Genomic DNA, 15,812 nt, shown 5'->3' with positions numbered 1-15,812 from the left:
GCCTTTCTGTCTCCTGGCCCGTTGGCTGCATTTTCAATGCTAGCTGAGAGAGACCTCTCAGACTGCAGGGGCATCTTGGCTACATCTGCTTTTAAAGAGACCTCTTGGGACTGGCTAACCTGGGACCATGCTCCCAGATTGTCCTGCACCTGTCAAATGGTTCAAAAAGAGTGTGAACAGTGTGGCAAGCAGGGCATTAACCTGAAGGGAGTAGAAGACTTCTTCATACTCACATGGGTCTCTTCCAGGTATGTTGAAGCCAGACATTTGCTGTCTGGGTTGGACTCAGTTTTCTCCTTTGAAGACATCTGCTGTGTTTCGCTGCGTTGTGCTCCATGTATAGAGTGTCATCAAGAACACATGGGCTTCCCCAAAACTTATTTGCTATTGCTGTAGCAATTCTTCCTACTTTGTGCTTTGGGGGACTACGCAGACCTGAATGAAAACATCTCCGTTCATTTTGAGAATCAGACCATCAATACAGATGAAGACCAAGACTCTGAAGACACTTAACTTCTCAGTTTCTCCTTATTTTTATTGGGACTTTAACTCCTAAATCCTTTGAATGATCAGGGCCCAAGTGACCTGGCTAGAAAACACCCCAAGGCTATCTCAGCCTGGCATTTCCTCTAGGAAGCAAAGCTCATTTAAAACAAAACCACATTAGTCTTGGCAGGAAGCTTGAATTGTGACCGTCTCAAGGAAGCGCCATTAATTACTGTTCCCATTGCACTATGAAAGATCAAATGCTGTGGATCAGTTTTAATTGGCTATTGATTTCTTATGTTATTACCTACGGTTGTGCTGAGATGCCGTCAGACGTACTGGATGCTTTTGATTATACTTGCTGGCAGCTGGGATTAAAAACAGCGGGCACACACTTCCTGATCTGTAATGGATTACCATGGTGTGCCAACAAAAATCGTTGGCAGGATGAATGGTCCTGCTTCGCCTGTCTCTTGTGCTATCGAGCTGCAGTGCAGTTATTGTTGTGAAGGCAAATACCCTCAGGGACTGGCTGCCAAGGAAAGCGAGGGAAAAGCTTCAAAGAACATGGGGATTTAGTGCCTACAAAAGTGAGAGGCTGTCAGCACCAAGGCAGGGTGAGTCAGAGTGCAAGGAGTGCTTGGGCATGGATGAAGCATCAGGCCCCACCAGTGATCCCAGGAGAGGCTGACCAGGTTGCTTTTGCTTCTACATGCCAATCATGGGGCTATCATATGTGTGAGCACAAGTGGGACTGTGCACACACACCGTGACAGTGACAGCCCTGCACGCACCAGCCTGCTAATGGCCTTCCTGAGCTGCATTTCCCCCTCGGAGCAGACCCGGTGATTTCTGAAGCTTAGTCTGTGACATGCTCTCATTAGCTGGCAGTTACTCCTTGTTTAACAGGAGATTGTTTCCCGTCCTTCTGACCCCAAATGACACTTTAATCTACAAACGCCGACTTTCCCTAATTGCACCTTGACAGAGAGAGAGAGAGACAACCCCCTCCTCCCCCCTCCAAGGACTGTCATTTAATTAACAGGCAGGTATCTCTCAGGATTTACAGCCCAGCTCTAAGCTGCCACTCTGTCTACTCAGTAACTCAGGCTCACTCCACTTATCTTTACATTTCAATACCTGCATTTCTGCTAATCCCTCTCTATGCCAGGTTTCTGGATTTACTTCTCAGGAACCCGTGGGGAAAGCAGTTCGTCAAATGAACTGTCCCCATCTCACTTCTCATTCACCTCCTGGCTACCGATCTGAAGTGCCTATGTTGTAGATGACTTCGTAGCACAGCAATACCTGTGCTGGCACCATTTCCAGTTTGTAGTTTAATACAGGTCTCATATCTGTCCTATAGACATGACCAGAAGTAGCATACACGAGAGAGAGATCAGAATCAAAGACAGCGGGGCTGGCTGGATATCAAGAAGCATTTAGTCTGTTCCTCCTTCACAAACTGGGATCATCCCTCAGCAACCTGTTCTTGACATATGTTTTTTCTATCAGGTTCTTATAAAATTCCAGTGTCGGAGACTCCCAGAAATCCTAAGCAAACCTTTCCAGTGCATCCTGCCCTCCCGTTTGGTATCTGAGAGCAAGGGGAGAACAGTGTTGAAAGACCATCTCGCATGCCTTGCCCAGATGGCTATAACTTCTGGCACTTGGAGCCATACCGTCTGTCTTGCTGCTTGTGAGGAGCAGATTCATTGTATTTTGGTTGTGGTTTTGTTTCCATGGTGGGTGAAGGGATAGCAAATGCTGTCTGTCTATTCCAGCTGTCTTTGCTGAGCATGCTAGGATCTGGCAAAGTCCAAAGCAAAGTAGTGTATTACTGCATGTGAGTGGCTGAGGGTCAAACCCACGGTCTCTGGATTTTGATGCATGGTTCAGTAGTCTCTGAGTTAACAGCTGTATTTTGAAAGCTCAGTTTGGAGCAGATCAGACTGTTTCAGAGCAAATGCAGCTCGAGTGAGGATAACAACAATCAAATGATCGGTGTGAATCCCAGTTTGCACATGCATCTGAGTGCATGTACCTCCAGTGACAGTAAACCGTTCTCCTGGACACATTGCACTGGCTCCTCAATGGACTTGAGAGACCCAAGAGCAACCAAAGTGCGAACTGGCAGGAACTGCTGAGGAGCTCTGCTTTAGCACATCTGCCCTTTAATAAATACCTTGTCTCTCAGACCTCCAGTTCTCTGCCAGTGAAAGCAAAACTTGGGGTCAAAGTGGTGGAAAGAGCACTTGGAATTCACACAATTAGTGTAGGTCCTGCAGTTTAACATCTGCAAGCTAAGGCTGCCCAGCCTGTTACCAAACAATGCACAAACAACGTGTGTGTTACATTAGCTGAAAAAAAAACACATAAGCGTAACAGAACTGAGTGCATCTGATGTCCTGCTGTTTCCCCATCACTGAGCATTTCTTAGTTCCTAAATTCTTCCTATCCACCCACAGGCTGGAAAGCAAAAGGGGAAGAGGGCTGGACTGTGGAGGAAGAGTCACTGAAATGCACAGACAGCACCCTGGTATTTCAAGAATCCTTGTCATTACCATTATCCGTGAGAGGTTTTATCCTGAACTTGCAGAAGTGGAGGAACAACAGGCTTCAGGCCATGCTAGCAGTCGGGAGCAGAACTCTGAATCTCCACAGCCAGCTTTGCCCAGCAGTGATCAAAGACATTGCACAAGGCTGCAAGGTTTGGAAGAAGGATAAAGAGAGGGAAAAGAGCTGTTCTGCAGTGAGGAACTCACTGCGAGCCTTGTAGGGAGCTGCCACTGCTGCATCTATCACAGTCAAGGAAAGCTGCAATGAATGAGGAATTAAACCCAGTCATGGACCATTTGGTCAGCTCTTTCTGCTGACCTGGCCTGGCCTCTCCACAGACAGACTGGCCTTTTGGCTAGCACTAGTGCAGCTCCCTGAAATCAGCAGAGCTGGAGAGATGTCACTTAGAGGAGAGACCTGACGGTGTCGACAGCCAGGGAGTCACAGCTCTCAGCGGTGCCCTCATTTGTCACTTGCTTCAACCTGGGCAGAGAAAGAGGAGGAGGCGGGGAGGAGAGGGACCAGCAGATCTCAGCTAGCACTGAGGGCACAATACAAGCAACTTTTACACTGGAGAGCGGTAGGGGCAGAGGGCTGGCTGCATGCACATATCAGCTTTTCTAGGGAAATGTATGAAGTGTGTACAAAGGCTCTCAAGGCCCAAAACATCATCTCTCCTGGTTGACCATGGGTGGGCTGCTTGGCAGCACCGAGCTGCACACAACACAACTGGAGCCAGCCATGGGTGGGCACTGCTCTGAGGTGCTGGGCAAGAGAAGCCACATACAGACACACTAAGTTACTTCATCTGCAGTGCTTTCCACTTGCTTTTGTGTTTGTGGGAAAAACAGTCATGTCTGGCCCACAACAGCTGCCAGCTGTGCAGGGCGGGCTGTAAGGCAAAGGGCTGTCCTCAGCCACAGCTCTGAAATATTCCTGGGAATGGGATGGCCTCTTGCTCTTTGGCTGGAAAAATCGAAGCTCACAGCTTAGGCCAGTGTGCTTACTGGTGATATCACTGGAGATGCAAGGGGGCTCTTACCTCCCTATAGAAGGTGGATAGGGGAAACAGAGGCCAGATCCTTAAAAAAAAATAAAGAAAGAAGCAGCAGAAAAACTCAAACCTGAATCTGTCTGCCCAGTTCCCCTTCAGTTCATAGCTGGCATGGTTTATTCTCTGCCATGTGGGAGGATTTAGCGTCTATTGACAGATGAGCTAATCAGTTCCCCTCAGCTCTTGAAGCTTTATCAAAGCCAGTTAATCATGTTACTGATGTCCGCCCAGGCCAGAGCTCTCCAGTGCTGTCTTCTGCCAACAAGGCGACACACACACACAGAGGGATCGTTTTTTTCTAGTCCCAATCCCACCGATAAGAGGATGTCACTAGTGGCTGCTATGCCAGCATGTGGGTGCTACCTGCCTCTCTTTCACCCTCCTTGGCCACCCCTTGTTGAGCTGTGTGCTAGCTGCACCAGCACCTCATGGAGGGGCAGGCCAAGCTCAGCTCTCGTCAGTGCAATGATGGCAACAATGGGAAGCACCAATCTGGGTTTCAGGAGGCCTAAGTCTTGTGCTGGAAGGATGCTGAAACCAAGAGCCATTTAAACCCAGACCTGGGGTGTGCTGTCCAGACCACTCTCCCTGACACTTCATTTGTTTTACTTCTGTACTCCAGTTTCACCAACTGCTACTCGGATGGTCTGTCCTGCTCTTTCTGAGGGTTGACCTGGGGGGCTGTGCTCCTTTCTTCAGGAGTGGCTCTACCTATACAAACACAAATCCACCAAGGCAAGAGTACTGTCTTGTCCCACTTTTTTTTTTTTTTTTAATTATTATTTCTTATATATATATATTTTTTTTTTTTTGTGGGGGAAGCTCCTTCTGCATGTATACCAACAATGGAAGAAACCAGACGTAAGGAGCTCTCTGGAACCCTCTTATCTTCCTGGCAGGGTCACTTGAATTGCCGTGATCTGGTGGCCTGTGCCTGGGTGGGTATTACTCAGTAGCATGTTTGGAGGTGGTTGGTGTTCGCTTGATTATTTCGGTAACCACTGCTCTTTCAGTGGCCTGGCTGGTGGGTTCCTCTGCCCTCAGGTATCACCAGCTATGTCCCCCCCAACCCTGCATGCCTGCACTGGGCCTACAGCTCAAAGACCCTGCTAGGCCCAGGATGCTTAGGGGGGCAGAGGTCTTGCTCTCAACCCATCCAAAGAAGGGGCAGCCGCCCCTGCCGGGCTGAGAGACCAGACTGAGGAGCTGGGACTTCATGTGGAGAGAGCGAGGTGCTGGCTGCGAGGTGCAGGCCGGACCCTGCCGTACCCACACACAGGGCAGTCCCTAAATTAGCTGTTCCAGAAAGGAAGGAGTTTCTTTCCCACTGTTAATCAATACTGCCCAGCCTCCCCCCCACTCCCTTGCCCAATGAAGATAAATTTGTTTCCCTCTGGGGTTGCTGCAGGTCCCTCTGCCAGCCCAGCCAAGGAGATACCCCAGGGCTGCACATGTAAGCAGAGAGCACTGCAAAAAAAAGGTATTAAAAAAAAAAAAAAAAAAAGAAAAAAAAAAGGTGGGGGGAAAGCAGGGGAGGTTCAATCTGGGAGCAGAGCTGTACCAGCCGGCTCTCCACACCATCTCCCACTCCTCTCTGCCAGCGAGCGGGTGGGCTGGTGCCCTCAGCTGTGCCGTGAGATGCATTCACCCACCTATACAGACAATGTCCATGAAGCCGTACATTCCATAGCAGATCTGGAAGAGCAGGTCCTGGCGCTGCCATTTGGCTGAAGGACTGAAGGTCGACCAGATGAGCCACGAGATACTGGCGATGAGGAAGAGGGAACCCAGGATGGCCGCTGCTATCTGAACCTTCTCAATGACCGTCAGAGAGATGGCTTGCCACTGCAAGGGACAGCAACAGGGAGAGGAGAGGGCGCAAGGGGGAGGGAGGAGGGAAAAAAAGAGAAGAAAGTAGTTACATGATAGACACTGCTGTTTTTCTTAGTGGTGGTGGTTCTGGAGATCCCAAAGATCACCTGTGACTTATATGTGTATCCTACACATAGATGCCTTCACCTGGTCCACCTCTACGGTGGAGCGTGGCAGTTGTTTGACAGTGCACGGCCCCATGTTTTTTGACACTGCTGCTGAAAAGCAAATAGGGAGGAATCCTGCATCTCACCAGGAAACCACAAAGACCAGTAGGAGTCAGGAAGGTCTGTGGGCAAGACCCTGAAAATACCATCTCCAGAACAGTGGATCTGTGATGGCCATCACAAGCCAGGACTTCCAGTTGCTATCTCAAATGGAAGCCAGACACCAGCTTTGGCTAGGGTATCCTGGTACCATGGGAAGTGCCTCAGATAGCCATGCTTTTCCATGCTTGGAGGCCTCCCAGGTAAGCCATGAGCTGGCTCCATGCTACTTTGAAATGTGACGGGATGACAACACTAGGTAGGCTCTTGTGGAGGCAACACACACCCCACAAAACATGTTACAAACAACATAGGTTGCTGCCACCAAGGCTCCCTGCCTTTAGGTGATGACACATTCAGGCTGTTTTCCAAGGTAAACGACAATGCTTCTTCCTCAGAAGAAGAAAAAAAAAAAAAAAAAAAAAAAAAAAAAAAAAAAAAGTAACTTCCCCAAATCCATTCACTATGTCAAACAGCTTTGTATAAGCTACAGTATAAATATCCTAAGCCCAGACTTTTCTGTGTCATCTAGAATAAAACCTCCTTACTCAGATTTACACTTCTGAGGGAACTGCCCAGTAAAAAACAAGAGCTGAAATTGCTTTCTCTGACAAGACTCGGGGACATCGTCCACAATGCCTCCTGCAAATCAGAAATCAAATGCATAAACTGGCCGTGGAGAGATAGTGTCTCCTGGCATTAAAGTATATAGGCCACCTTTAGCAGTAAGATACATGCCCTTGAAATCTCAGTGGGACTGGTAGTAGGATAAATAAAAGTAGACTTCAACATCATGCAGGTGGAGAGGATTCAGAGGAACTGAAAATGTTTAGCCTGGATTCAGGTCAAATTCAGTGTTCTTGTGAGGTGACAGCTCTGGAGAGTCCTGAGCACCCTGCCCATTTGTCAAACACATCCTGGGACACCAGGGTCACCTGTCAAGCCCCATCCCCTCATTTTGCAGGGCAAGAAAGAAGTTCAGTTGCTATGTTGCTCTTTAATGCCCAGGCCAGCCAGGAGTCACCCATATTTTTGGGCAGTAGGGAGGACTTTGAACCCTACTTGAAGGACAAGAAGGTGAGTTGTGCTGGGAAAGGAATACATAGCATTGCTACCAGACCCTTGAACTGAATGCAGTCCCTGCAAAGGGCTGGTTTTGAAGAGGAACAAATCCGCAATGGTGCCATCAGCTCAGAGCTCCAGGACGAGAGGCATGAAGAGGCACTGGGTTGGGTAGGTGCGTGGGGTTGCACCCTCACTTTTGCAGCTCTCCCCAGACCTCCTATCCCCTTCCACGAACTCTGGCAGATGCTGAGGGGATGAGAGCGCAGGGAGCCTTTCCTAGTGCTGCCTGCCATGGTTTTGCTGCGGGTCCCTCATGCTGACCTGCGTGCGCCTGTGCCAGCCAAATCATTCTGCATCATTTCTCTCTCGAGAGGAGGTAATGGACTGGCTCCTCACCATCTGTCTGGCACACTGCAAGGCCTGTGGCAGCAACAGGTCCTTCCAAGGTAGCAATTAAAGAGAGAAGAAGAAGAAGGAGATATTTTCTACAGCTAGCAGCTGCGTACAGCTGGCACCGCTGTTTTACAGGGACAGAGAGGCATCGATACGGTATTAAATATATTCTACTTTCAACTGGGATGTGAGTCAGGGCACAGAAAAGCTACACCTGAACACCAGCTTCAAACCTCCCTTTGGATGGGAACAGAGATGCTGGAACACAGGCAGGGCTGCTGCCCGGTGCTGGTCATGAAAGAGGCTCTCCCCCAGCAGCTGGCACTGAGCGGCAGCGACACGCACAGCAGCAGTCCTGACTCTGTTCAGGAGGTGGCACTCTGCTCAGGAGGTGGTTACCCTCTGGCAAAGAGGTAAGTGGGTCAGAGCTGAATGCTGGGAAAAATAACCAAAAAAAAAATAGAGGGAAAGAAAAAAAAAAAAAAAAAAGAAAGAAAAAGGAAGGAAAAAAAAAAAAAAAAAAAAAAAAGGAAAGAAAAGAAAAAGAAAGAAAAAAAGAAAAAAGAAAACAACCCCAAGCCCCAAAATAATAAATGTTGTCTTTCCTCTCTGGAAATTCTGAGAACTGCAATTGAGTGTCACACAAATATCTCAAGCTACCAATAACTGGAGTCATTATTTTTCATCTTTTATTTCCATGTTGTTACACATTCCATGGTAAGAGGTTTGTTCAGAGAGAAAGAACGGAGCAAGCCAGAGTCCAAGAGCGGCTCAGAGGTGGAACATGATGAATTTTAGCTGTAGGAGCTAAGCCTGATGCATGCCTGCACCAGCAGCCTTAGGAGCCCATCTCTATCACAGCACGGGGCCTTTCAGGTTCCACAGCAGCCTGTAGAAGTCACCTGTTCTCCTAACCCCACTCCACAATTAGTACAGCCAGCAGACAGGGATTTAGTGGGACGCTGCTAGAGCTGCCAAGAAAGGGCTCAGTGACACTGCAGAGTCCCTTTAGCAGCATGCCTGAAACCCTCAAGGCTGTTTATTCAGATGCCTGGCTGCAGACGCAATCCCCTCCCTCCAAAATCTCCGGCTCAAAAGTTCAAGCCCTCGCGATGTCACAGTGTCCAGCAATCCCACCCTGCAGGGGAGAGACCTAAAACGAGCGCTGCCTTTCTCAGCTGATAATGAACTGGGCTCTGCTGAAGCACACCTTTACCAACTGGCAGCTCACCCACGCTGTCAACCAAGACTGTGGTTTTAGGCAGGTGGAAAGCCCTACAGGTGGTCAGATTGCAAACCTCTGGGTCCCACACGCCTCTGAAAAGGTCTCTTAGGATCCCAGGCCTGTGACAACCTTAGCTAGAGGCCAGGACAGGACTGGTGCCTGGCTGTCATATCACGCTTGATCTCTTGCATTGTTTCATACTTGACGGCTTGTACTTGGGACAAGCCTGCTCCTCTGTTTGCTTCAGTGCTTCTCCTCAGAGCCTTGTGACCAAAAATCCTCGCTGCTAATGTAACACCAATTAATAATGTCATTAATGTAGTACTTCGGGCCTCATCCATATTTCCCTTTCTTTGGCACCAGCAGCCTCCGAAGACTCCAAGCACCAGCATGAGCAGATCCAAGGCACATATTTGCCTGCAGAAGATATCTACGTCTTACTGCAGCAGCTTGCTTAGAAGCTTTGCTTGCTAGAAAAGCCTTCCTACACTCCTCTGAGAGCTCCTCCATGCCTGCCTCAGGCAGTTCGGTTTATTTTTATTGCTGTATCTGACACGTCCCCTTAGTACGTATCATTAACATCCTGAGCTCTGCTAGTCAGCGATTTCACTTCAGACCCAGGATCACAAGCGAGCAGAGGTTTTCCTAGAAGGATGGAGGGGCCCACTCCCATCACGGCTTAGGTCTGGCTCTCTCTTCAATGGTGTCCCGAGGCCCTGGCTAACCTGCTCAATTATCTTTAGGAGGATGGCTTTACTTTTTGTGATTTCACCAAGCAAATTTATCCTAAAAGCCGTGGTAGCTTCCTTGCTGTACATTTCTAGGTGCTTTGGCTTATTCAGGCGCAAGAAAGAGAGCAGGGAGAAAGGAGGGCCCATTACCAAAGCACCAGGGCTGTGATGAAATTCCTTCTTCTCTGTGTGCCAGAGCATCTGGTAAGATTCAGGCTACAGTGCTGACATCCTAAAAAGCTCCTGTTATGAGCCACAGCCCACGGTGTCTCTTGCTTGCAGGCTGCAGCTGGAGGGAAGAGCTCAGCAGGCACCAGCCAGGGCTCATACTCATGACAAGTGACCCAGCAAGCTGGGACAATCAGGAGACCCCAGTGAACTCATCTCAAGCTTTTTTTAGCTCAGGAGTTCAGGCTGAAGTTCAAACACTTTGGAAGCTCGGCCACATTTCTTGCAGATGTGGGGGTCCCGATGAAGAGGCCATATAAATGAACACTCATCAGCTCTTGACAGAGCATCTCCAAAGTCAAAATAGAGCCAGAGGAGAACTGGGATGTGATCCCAACCCCAACACTCCATAACTGAGGACCTTCGGAGCTGAAATAACCCACAAAACAGGAAAAATCAGAGATAAAAACCGTGAAGCAGTGTTGAACTCCCCAAGACTGCAGACAGCAGTAGGTCTGGGAAGTTGGTTCAAATTGATCTTGTACTTGTTAAAATCAGAACATCGGAATGAACCTGGCTCAGGAGCAACTGCAAAGGAGCTGTGTGAATGAGATCCACTGCAGAGTCCTGTTGCAGCAGGTACCTGCTTCCAAAACCCTACGTCTCCAAGGCATTAAGTCATGGGCTTTGCACAAATACTGCAGTGGAGAAGAGCGTTTAGAGCCTCCATGCCCATATCTCCTGTCTCAGGGACTGGAAGACAGTGGGGATGGATAGATGGACAGACAGATGGACAGATGAAGGCTCTGGACCTTCTGATCGTCCACAGCCTGCGGGAGGTGTTTGCTCACTTGCTGACTGACCACAGCTTGGCAAGACACTTGCCAGATTCTCCAACAACTTTAATCCTCCAGTCTCAGCAGGTTTGCAGTGTTGCTGCTTGAAGACTTTTGCTCTTAAATCCCAGCAATCCAGGGCTGGCGGGTTAATTTATAGAGATTTGTTCTGTCGAAATACCGGACTGGAGGCCCCTCTCTGGTATGAGACAGCATAACAGCCTGGAGGCTGGAAGGAATCCGTGTTAATTATGTATGAACCGTGCTCCCCTCGCTGTAGCTTCTCTGCCCATGCCGTGCACATCTGGCCCATGCCGTGCTCCTAGGCTCTCCAGAAAATGTGCAGCACACGTCAAAATGAGCAGAGAATGGTGTACATCCATGCACATCCCGGGAAACACGGGGGTGTTGGGTGTGCTGCTCTGCTCTGCCCACTTGGACATGGCCCAGGGAGCCCAGGGCCTGCCAGCTGCCTGTGGGCTGTCCCACGAGAGGACACAGGGACAGTCACACGGGGCAGGCAGGGCCACCTTGATGGGCAAGATCTAGCCAGGCTCAGAGCGTTATCTGAACCTAACTTCATTTGACTTTTGCCAAGCTGACTCCAAGGTGAGTTTTGTGTGGGCCTTGCCTGTGTGACCGTTAGTCTGGAATAAACAGACGGCCCTGAATTCCTACAGCATTTACCTTCCAAAACCTGCGCCTGAGAAATTCAGAGCTTTCTAAGAGGGATAAAGCTGGGTAGAAATTCCAGCAGACCCCAAGAAGAAAGGCCAGGGATTATTGCTTTGCTTAGAGACATGCCAGTGTGTCTTGGTGTCCACACGTGGGGAGAAGGCTGAGCAGAAAGGACACGCTTCCCACCCACCCATGCTGCAATGCTGGAGGATGGCGAGAACCACCGAGGAGCACGGCGATGTGCAGGGTGATGTGTTATGGGGTCCCAAGCCCCTTTGTCCTCTTGGAAAGTCTGGGTCTCGTCCATGAACCAGTTCCCACAGGATTTCACGTGCTGGTGCTGGTGTAGCACCTGCTTCGCAGCAGTGCCTTCGTGCTGACACCAGACAGGGTGCCTGGGCACACAGCTGCGGCTCCACACAGGCTGCATTTATCCCAGAGCGAGTGGCTTTTCACTCCAGTTGCTTCTTCCTCCCCTCTGCATCGAGCATCCGGAGGTCAAAGGCAGTGCTGGCCACACACACGCTCACAAATCTGCGGCCACAAGCACTGCTCAGCATCGCTCCCCCAGCCCGAGATGCATGAAGCATGAGGGCACTCATGGACCAGATTTCCAGAAATAAACAAAAGCTGCTGTGTCCACATCTCCCACCCTGTGTTTCAATCTGGTCTGAGTTACTGGAGCCAAGAAACTAAAGCACCCTGGGTCTGGGGCTTGGGATGAAACTACTGATCTCTCCAGGCCACGGCACAGGGAAAATCGAATCGGAAGCTGCAGGGACTTGCAGAGAGCAGGGAGACTTTTCCTTCCCCCCAGCAAAATTGCCCCACGACGTCCCACTAATTTTGCTGCTTCATTTCAGTATGGAGCCCTGGAGGGCTGTGCCTCTTTCTTCACTGTGTTCAGTGACCTCAGGCCCAGAGAAAGACACCCAGAGAGGGCAGTTTGGAGGAGAGAGCAGGGGTTTGTGTGTCCCCCACCCCATACAGCTGGGCACCATCACTGGCAAAGGCTGTTGGAGAAAAAGAAGACCAGAGAGCCAGTGCAGCCAGGTGCTGGACGGACAGACATCCCTACAGACACTGCTCTGGTGTCTAAAGCACAGCATGCTGTTGCGATGTCTCTCCAGCCCAGATGATGCTAATTAAATGGTAGTGCCTGAGTCTAATATGCTTCCTTACGTCTGAGGCACTAATGGTGCTCAGCAAAGGCGTGCAGCAATTAGTCCGTCTTCAGGTGTTGCTCCAGCAATAAATCAATAGCTATTAAGGATAAATTATCCCATTTTTAACAGTCACACAGTTTTCCCCCGTTCTGTATCTTGATTTTGAATTACTAGCCTGGGATTTAATAAGCTGTGGTGCTTTTGAACTCACACGAGAAAGAAGGCGGGTCCTCGGCTGCCTTTCGCAGACTCGTACATCAGGATGGGCTTTACCTGCTGTGTGCACACCTGTGTATATCCACTGAGAATCAGGCCTGGAGAGACCAGAGCACCAGAGCCAGCACCTCTAGCACTGTGCTGGGACACATTTGATCCTGGGGAGCAGTGAAGTGAAAAGGGTGGCAGGAGGAGAGCTGGAAGAGCCCTCCCTTCACCCCCTCTGTCCCTCGCACCAACACTCTTTCAAATTCGTGTCCCCATCTGCGCTGGGAGATGGTGGCATACCTGTGGTCTCCAAAAAAATAAACGCATTTGAAGGGCTGTGAGGTGTTACAGCACTACCATAGCCGCACTGGTGTTTTAAGCAGGAAGAAAATGGATGTGGGAGTTGTCAAAGGTCAGAGAGAGCAGACCCTCGAGGGATGCCCCCAGTACCACCAGGCAGGACGTGGGGCTTCATTGGAGCAGCCCCCACAGCCCTTCCTACACGGCTCAGACGCGTGGATCGCAGTGCCAGGAGACAAAACCCACGCCAGCAAAACCTAGTTGCTCCCAGAAACAAAAAGAGGAACAAGAATAAATAGACTTTGAAATGTCTCTAGTACCTTTACCTGCAGAGGGTTCTTTGTGCTTATGGCAATGACGTGATACTTGTAGTAACACAGCTCGCAGCTCCAGCAGCCCCTCTCACTAATCCATTTGATCAGACATGGCTGGTGCGTGCATTTCACCGATCCGTCGCATCGACATGGGCTCAGCAACTCCCCCTGCAAAAGAGAGACGGCATCAGCGGGGCTCCCTCCTCCCACACGGCAAGGAGGCCGTGCACAGAAGCTGGCCAAGGCGCTCCTTCAGCCACCCATCTGCTCTTGGTCCCGCTTCCCCTGGTTTGGCTTGGGTAATAGGGCTGCTTTCATCAGTTTTTACCTCCAGTAATTCTTGGGTGATGCGAACACAGTTTGACAGAGATGTAGAGGTCTGAGATACTCACACTTTACAGTTTCTGTGAAAAGAAAAACCCGGGTAGGTGAGAGACTCCTAATATCACCGCTAGCGGAAAAGCTCCGCGAGCGCAGCTCTTCCTAGACACCAGAGCATCCACACCAGACCTCAACAAGTGGATGCGGCTCGGCTGGAAACTGGAAGCCACTGCTCAGGCCTCTGGCCCTCTGCTACCAGAGCAAGGCTGCTGGTTTATGAGCAGTGACCAAAGCCCTGCCCTCCTGCCTCGCTCCCTTGCTCCTGGTACAGCTCAAGCAGGGGTACCCAGCAAACCCCGATATTATTCTGACCCAGGTGCTGTCATCCTGTTCACCGCAGGACTACATTCCCCTCTGCACACCAAGCTCAGAGCTCATTTCACAGTCATTTGCTGTCGCTTATTTAGGGAAGAACCTAAATAAGAGTTTTACCCCCTGCCTCTCCGCTTTTAGAAGCCACAGCAGAGCCCCCAGTTGGGCGTTTGTTTAGCTGGGCCCCAAGGTTTAAAAGCTTTTAAAGGCAGGATGAGAATGTCAATAGGATGGGGAAGGCTGGCATCACACTTCTGGTGCCAGAGAGAGGATTCTTCTTCTTACATACCTTGATCAGCCCCGTGGTCCTCCCCAGTGTGACCACCTGAGGCTGCTGGATGCAGCAATGATGCCCACCGCCCCAGCTGCCCGAGGTTAGGAGGCCAAATCCTGCTCCTGCCGAACCCGGTGGGAAGCTGCCTTCGCTTTCAGGGTCTGAGGGCCCGAGGAAGCGAGAGTCACGCTGGGCAAGAGTGATGCCTTTTTTTATGAAACCTAATGCAAACGCATTAATCATTTCATTTGCTTCGGCGAGGTGACCTAAAAATGTCATCTTCCGTGAAATTTCAGCACAACTGTAAATAACTGTTTACATTACAAAACCGGGCTCGGCTCTACCTGCCACTGATTTCCATCACACACCGGAGGGGACTAAAAGAGGGGGAAGCAAGGAAGGCTTTAGGATCCGTGAACTTTTATTCAGGACACTACACCACACACCAGGGTCTCCTGTGGGGCTCCACGGAGCGAGTGAATGACCTGGGTGTTGTCTAATGAGCTGTGGGGGTGCACAGGGGAGACTTGCTGTGTCTTATTGGTCTCTGGAGTAAATGCGACAAAGAAATCTGACTTCTTCGGAGCCAAGAGATGCCCATAAACATCCCACACCACCGTGGGGACCTTGTCCCCCTCCCCTAACTGGGATGCTGCATCCCAGACAGCCCAGCCACCTCCTGCAAGGGCTCAGGGCTGACCATGGAGATGAACCCCCCAATTTCTTCATTTTTGCCAATCCAGCAAAAACCCGATTTATCGCATTTTCTCCAGCCGTGTGAAGGATGATATCCTTGTGTGTGGCACACAGCTATCTTTGCATACTGTGAAGCCCAATTCTGTCCACAGCAGGCGTTCATAAAGCACTGCCGCATGCACACGCGGGCACAGGCGCTCGTGTACCAGCAGAAAAATAAACACCGGGGGCATATTAAAGGAATAAATCCTTTGTACAGCAGAGGGGAAGGAGCCTTGTCGCCGGCTGCACAGCCAGCTTAGGAACGGCCCATTGGCTGTGACAGGCACGGAGGAATCACTGCGCAGGGACCTCTGCGAAGAAGGCACAAAAGCAAGCCCAGAGCGAGGCACAGCTCGCAGCCCCGAGAGCTGGGAATTAAACCCCACGTCTGTTCCTGCAGGTTTACAGCAGACGGCTCTGCACAGCGCTCCCTCCAGTGCTTCAGACAATGGCATTCCCACCAATCCCATTTGGAGACTGTTCTCCAAAGACCCTTTGAAGGGAGAAAATCGTTCCCAACATATTTTTTTTTGGCAGTTTTCCTTTTGTAGAGTTCCATCCCTTCGCTTGGATCAGCTGAAGCAGCATGTTGGCTTTGGCAGCAGCCGGTGGAGAAATGCTCCCTGGCTCATCCATCCTCAGCTTGCTCAGTACCATCTTGTCCCCCTGGAACAACCAAGCAGGCTTTGAATTCACCTGCCTTGCTGTTTGTCATCCAGGATGGGAGCTTGTCTTCAGGAGCAGCAAGGCGAGGAGAGGATGGCCTGGCTTCACCCCGGGGAGGAGCACA

General features: G+C 50.3%; 1 protein-coding gene across 2 annotated transcripts in view; it reads right to left on the bottom strand.

The window, feature by feature from the left end:
• The window catches only part of MARCHF4 (membrane associated ring-CH-type finger 4), an 83,641-nt gene that overhangs the window by 14,276 nt on the left and 53,553 nt on the right, over window positions 1-15,812 (bottom strand). The window contains exons 2-3 of one of the 2 annotated variants that reach the window (XM_084523662.1): window positions 13,324-13,485; window positions 5,752-5,944 (exon numbers count right to left, since the gene is read on the bottom strand). In XM_084523662.1, coding sequence (XP_084379788.1) covers window positions 5,752-5,944; window positions 13,324-13,485 — 355 coding nt within the window. The remainder of the gene's footprint in view (window positions 1-5,751; window positions 5,945-13,323; window positions 13,486-15,812) is intronic. The other variant, XM_084523663.1, reaches the window with a different exon arrangement.

This window comes from Aythya ferina (assembly GCF_964211825.1).
Source record: "Aythya ferina genome assembly, chromosome: 6".
Classification (NCBI taxonomy): Eukaryota; Metazoa; Chordata; class Aves; order Anseriformes; family Anatidae; genus Aythya; species Aythya ferina.
The sequence above is the reverse complement of the archived record's forward strand: the minus strand, read 5'-3'. Positions and strand labels throughout refer to the sequence as shown.